The following is a 6,311-nucleotide window of genomic DNA, read 5'->3' as shown; positions in this document are numbered from 1 at the left end:
CGTTCCCGCGACTAAAGGGACCCCAGCACCGGTCATCCCAGCCGACCAGCGACGCCGAAGCCCCCCCCCCCCCCCCCCGTCCCCACCCCACCCTACCACCTATTGTGTCTGTCTAGAACAGGTGCCTGGCCAAGTGTCTCCGCACCTTACGCTCTCTCCCCCTTCCTCTCCTTTGTTACGACGGACCTTTTAAAAGCGGCACACCGCCACCTCCGAAGAATACCCCCTGAAGAAGGAGCCGAATTGGTTCCGCAACGTCGGGCTAGTAAATTTCCTTATTTGGTTGGAGTCAATCTCTAAGTCTTAATCTTCGTACTGCAATCTTCGTCATGACTGGCCTCCGAATGAGTCATCCCCGTACCCTACCCTAAACATATAATATAGTAGCCTATTCTCACCGCTTGCGTCGAAGGCATGGAACATTTCGTGAGCAATAAGCCCGCCGATGGCACCATAGTTTAGGGATCTGCAAACAAAAAGGCACCTAAAATTACTGCGTGGTTAAAACAAACGTACTTTCACACGGTACTACTTCCTTACGTTACAGACATGCACTCAATGGCACTCGCACAGTGTACGCGACTTCCCGGAGAACGAAATGTAAACTAACCGCGAGTAGTTTTCTACCTGTAGCTCTTAAAAATCCTAATTTGGTATTTAACGTCCAAAAGCGACATATGAGCTAAGTGTGATGGCATTGTAGAGGACTGCAGATTAATTTCGACCACTTGGCGTTCTTGAACGTCCCAACCAATGTAAACAAGACAGAACTTCAAAGCAAGATGGAAACTTGAAATGGTGAGGAGTGGAACAAGAAATATGGTTTGAAACTAACATTTCGACAAGGGGACTTGTCGGAAGCCAAGTCCGCTTGTCGAAACATTAGCCTACAGCATTCCTGGTTTGATTACTCCTCATCAAATAAATATAAACAAATAAGCAGCTTTGCTAATTGTGCCGTTTAAATCTGAGCGCCCCGACCAGGAATGAGGATCGCGACCTTGAGCTGAGCAGTCGAGCACTTTACCTATTGAGCTATAGCGGCGGATGCGAATAGTTTCGCACACTGACAGATGTGTATGTAATTCAAAGTGTCGTTGTATACAGGGTTCTAAACTATCATGCACCAAGATATAAAAACATGCAAATGCCGCGTCACTGGTGGGAACAAAGGTAATCTTGTTTGCCATCGCTTGAGGATACTCAGATAATTTTTTTTGCATTCCACCTAATTACTTATTTAGCCTTAAGCAGTTATTCAACTTCTCAAATATTACAATTAGATTAAAAGTGTGAATGAGAAAATTCTAGAGCAACACGAAAAACTCCTGATACAGCTTTCTGTTGCTCAATACGTGCTACATAAACGTTTTTCCGAGCGTGAAAGAAGCCCGCGAATACACGCAAAGTGCCTCAAGCGGCCAGTCGCGTGGCAATACGGCGCGTATTCGCGGGCTTCTTTCACGCTCAGAAAATAAAATTTATGTAGCACGCATTGAGCAACAAAAAACTCCATCGAGAGTTTTTCAAGCGAAGCTTGTATACGCTAGACTGTAGTGACGATGCAACGCTAAAAAAACCAGCGGCTCTCATAGCTGCACAGGTGGCTCGTGCTCGGGACGCGCTCGTGGCATTGCTCCCGCGTTCGTCGTCGTCGTCTACTTCCACAGCTGGCTCCGTTGCCGCTAATCATTCCAGCGTGGAATTTCACTTCTCTTCTATCGTCGTAATGGGGAGGCTGCATTTACGGGGTTAAGAGCCATTGCTTGAGGAGGTATGAGCCATTTATTGTCTTACGTAACCTACCGGTTTAATTTTGAAGCAATTTCATGGATATACGTCCAGAATGAACGCACTCAGGAAACAGCTCGACTTCGACGTGCCGATTCTAGCGTGTGGGCATCCGAAGCCCAGGCGAAACGTCAATGAAGAGCCGCGGACCCCGAGTTGAGGGAGCACGATGTTGAGGCCAAACTTCAGCGTCGTTTTGCCCTCCAGCAACCCGATAACGGCGGTGCACGCCTCGTCAACGCTAGTGCCAACTTCCCCGGTGCGACGGCCAGGTTTCAACGCGAGTTTGTCGCGGAACTTCGGAGCAAGCAACAGTGCGTGTGACCGGTTGTGGTTTGAGCACACCGTGGTACTCGTCAGTGCAATTCGTTCGGAGGCACACCGAAGAAATAAACGACAAGCTTCGCTTACCCCCATTTTGTCGACAGCGGAGGGGCTACTAATTTTTTCATGTTGCTCTACAATTTTATGGACACTTTTCATCTAACTATATAATTTCAGAAGTTGAATAAATAATTAGGACTAATTATGTAATTAGGTGAAATGCAAGAAATAATCAGAGTACCTCCCAGCGACGGCAAACATTACCTTGGTTCTGTCCATCTACGTGCATTTGCACATTTTAAAATCTTGGTGAATTGTTGGGACACGCTGTATGTTAACACGTTGTGATAAAAAAAAGCATGCAGTGTGTACCAAAATATGCGTTCCTGTAGTTGCATAAAGGCCGACGAAAGACATACATACATTTTACGTTATGTTCGGTCGTTCCTGTGCTACCCGCTGGTGTGACTTAGCGTCTATGGCGCGGCGCTGCTTTTTACGAGGTCGCAGAATCAAATCCCAGCCGTGGCGGCCGCATTTAGATGGAGGCAGAATGAATAAATGTCCGTGTGCCGTGCATTAGGTGCAGGTTAAAAATTCCCAGGGGATAAAGGTTTTCCACTACTGCATGTCTCATAAACATATCGTGCTCTGGCACGTACAATCCGAGAGTATATTTTTAACATTCGTATGTTTTATTCATTTTACTTCCCAAGCCTTATTACAAGTACGCTGAAAGAGGGTATCTTCGACTGCTTACAATTTCATTTAGCACTAATCGTACGATATTTTAGTCTAATTGAGAGGTAATGCGTGTCACTCTACCACACTTGAAGTAAAAGAGCACCAACTAGAGCACCAAATGAAAACTCCGTATATACTTCATTGCAAACGATAACGTCGCTATGTGGACGACAAAGTCAAGTTATCGCGACGATAGCTGTACATTAGGCTATTTTATGGCCACAGGTTTAAAGAGTACCATGGTTCAAAAACACGACAGTTACGAAGTTGACGATTGCACAAGTTCTCATGCATACCAAATGCGGGCACAACTTTATGTCATTACCAGGCGTGTTTACAAAGAGAAATTCCCAAATTGAATGGAATATAAGTGCAGAAAAAAATGACCGAAGAATATCGAACGAAATACCTAATAATTTTTCATTTCTAACGCAACAAGAACCCTAAAGTTCGCGCGGGCTCCGATTACTAGCAAAGACATCAGCCTTATATGCAACGGCGCATGCATGTGATACCATTCACTGAGGAGCTTGTAAATGATACACAACCGCTTTGAATTATCTTGTGTACCCTGAGGAGGAGGAGGGAACAACTTCATTTCGTCAATTTTAATTAGTGAGGGGGGTGGCTACCAGGCGATGCCTCATAGCCACATCCTCGGCGCTTTCGTTGGCCCGAAGTTGAACCTCCAAGTTGTGTCCCGAAGTATTGCTTCCCGCGCTTCAGGTGAGGGAGTAAATATGATTTGAAGAGGCTATGGACCCCCATAATGAGCAGTGTGTGTCTTTCATGTCACCCTGACAAGCATTGTAATGAAACAACGGATTAGCGTGTTACCAGACGCACCTATAGTGTTGTGCTTGCAGAAAGGAGAGAAGTGTCATACAAATCCGCACATTGTTTTCAAGGGACGCAAACAATGTGACACCAGCCAAATGAAAAGTCTGAACGAATCCATATATAGGCTGCCTGCAAGGAAGCCATACTTATTGAATGACGGGAAATAATTGAGAACTTGCATTCAGCATGAGTTGGTTCAGGAACTGGTGGCCTCTGTTAAACAAGCGCCCCTATACTGCTGCACAATCACCCGGAACAGTGCTCACATTCATCTTTGCATCTCCCTCACTACTGTAACAGGTGCTTTAATTTTTTATGTATTTAAAAGAGCTGAACATTTGGGAACTTTATTTACTGCATTCACGAGTAAAAATTGAATCGAATAAGAGAAACTATTCGACCTATTAGCGAAATTCTGAATATTCGCACGCCCTGAGTAATTCTAATTCCAATAGTAGACGTGAAGACCTGCAACAAGCTTGAAATAGTGCTGACGAGGCACGCAAAAGACCTAGTCAGCGAGGTGCCTACATTACCTCGGACACGGGCTCTGCATGCAGTCCGCGAGCTCCTGGTAATTTGGGTTTCTGCGCAACTGAGCACACAAATCCGCGGCTCCGTGCTTTCTGTTCTTCTGAAAGAGCAGGTCTCTCCCGCAGAAGGAATAAGACACGGGCGGCAGAGTGCCCACTGTTGCAACGAAGCTCACGAGTCCCTCGAGTAGCGCTGGACGAGCTACCTGGATCTTGACGTGGTTGACCACCTGAGAGGGCGCAGACACACATTTGGCGATGAAATGAACAAGAAATGCTTAAATTTCATCACTACGTAAAAAACGCGAGTTATATCTCTTTAACCTCATCGTAATGAAGATCGAAGGCGAAAACTCGTATGCGGAATGTCGCAATGTGCGCTGTGTATTTATAATTTGACGAGAACACGGTCTCACGGGAATTAGAGTGAATCTTCTCTGTCCACGCTCGCGCAAGGGCCGCGTCCAGGCCAGAGTTACGGAGTGGCAACTGAGAAGTTTGAAATATTTGAATATCTGTAATGAAAATATACATTGAATATTTGCAAATGTGTAATTATTCTCGAATCATTACACACTTTCAAATACCCGGAATTCAATGGGAACTGAATGATGACATCAATTGGGACAGAATAGGAATGAAAGAGAGCTTAAGATTGCGGAACATAGTCCGGAAGGGCTAAATGTTGATTTTAGGCGCCCCTACAAAACCGGTAAACTGAACTACTCTTGGCAAATTTGTTGCATTTCTAACTTCTTGCTCAAAACGTCTGTTTTAGCATCCACCTAAAAGTGACATCTCAGTGGCTTTACTTGTAAACAAGTTGATGGTAGACACCTTCTACACTTCTAAATACGTGGCAATTTGAATTTGTTAAAATGTGTAAGTGCATTTTAATACAACAACTTGAACATAGTGTCTATTACTGAACGTTTTGTTAACAAGTTAAGCTTGCGAACACCAACTGCGGATTGAGTGAAGGCTGAAGAATTTTTCGATTTAACAAAAGCATGCTTGATCGATGACAAACGCGTGCAGACAAAATATCGACACGTCGCAAGCGGGTCCACTCGACGCGAGTCCGTGGTGATTTGTAAGACAAGTCATCTTTTCTTCACACACTGTCGAGTATTCAGATGGAACGATAGCGGGAGGTCTGAGACATGTTTTGGAAAGTAGTGGCTGTTAATGGTCCCCGTAAATGTGAAATAAGAAAGGGTAGCAGACTTGAGCGATTCCGTCGCATCTGAGCTCACTTATTGCGACAGCAGCATTCTCCTATGCAGTGAAGACCACCATCTAACTATTGCTGCCCTCCTCTATACTCAAATAGTTGCGCCTGCTCACAACGGGGGTCACGGTGTAAAATCTTTTTGGACTTTGCTTTATTCGAATAAATAACAATTAGAGAGATTACAGGCAACAACCCCCTTAAAAGATAACAGGCCGCAAAGGGTGCTTTTTTCTTGTGGGAGAAATGTCCGGTAAGCTGTGTCAGGGACGCAGTCGCAGTGAGGTACGGAAAACATCTTCCGCGTGTTGCAGAGGCGGTATGGGTAGGGAAATGACGTAACCAGATTTACAACTTATATTTATTAAACATCTTACAAGCTTAGTTTCTGTTACAGCTTCTAATGGTTTTACTGTATAATGTTGCAGTTGTGCCAACTTCGTATTTATAGTAGGGTTTATTTGCAGAGGCCTTTTGTGCACTGGGGTATAACAGTCCTCTTACTGGAGGCGCCTGAGTTGCCCTGCACCACTCAAGCCCGCCAAACTCGTGGGTCACTGGGGCTTCAGCTCTTGCCTCAATGTCTTCCGCCTGCGCTTCCTATGGCACCTTTCGCCCTCAAAGTTTCTGCCACCAATTGCGCACTTGTAGGCGTGATAACTCATGATGAGGTCCAGTTTGAAATACACAAATTATACATACTATGGCTGAGCGAGCTCTGATAAACGACGACCACTTCTGCTCGTATCGAGAAACAAAATGCCGAGCTACGGCTCACTCAACGCCGCCCGCCAGGCTAAATCTACCTCGGATTGCATCCAGCGTGGCGCGGATAACGGCACCCTCTG

At 45.3% G+C, this 6,311-nt stretch overlaps 1 protein-coding gene across 1 annotated transcript in view; it reads right to left on the bottom strand.

The window, feature by feature from the left end:
- Window positions 1-327: 327 nt before the first annotated feature.
- Window positions 328-6,311, bottom strand: part of LOC125943397 (membrane metallo-endopeptidase-like 1) — a 410,743-nt gene continuing 404,759 nt past the window's right edge. Inside the window, exon 8 of the mRNA XM_049662688.1 lies at window positions 328-466. Within this exon, the coding sequence (XP_049518645.1) occupies window positions 328-466 (139 nt within the window). The remainder of the gene's footprint in view (window positions 467-6,311) is intronic.

Source organism: Dermacentor silvarum, chromosome 2 (genome assembly GCF_013339745.2).
Source record: "Dermacentor silvarum isolate Dsil-2018 chromosome 2, BIME_Dsil_1.4, whole genome shotgun sequence".
Taxonomy (NCBI): domain Eukaryota; kingdom Metazoa; phylum Arthropoda; class Arachnida; order Ixodida; family Ixodidae; genus Dermacentor; species Dermacentor silvarum.
Note: the sequence above shows the minus strand (reverse complement) of the source record. Positions and strands in the feature narration are given on the sequence as shown.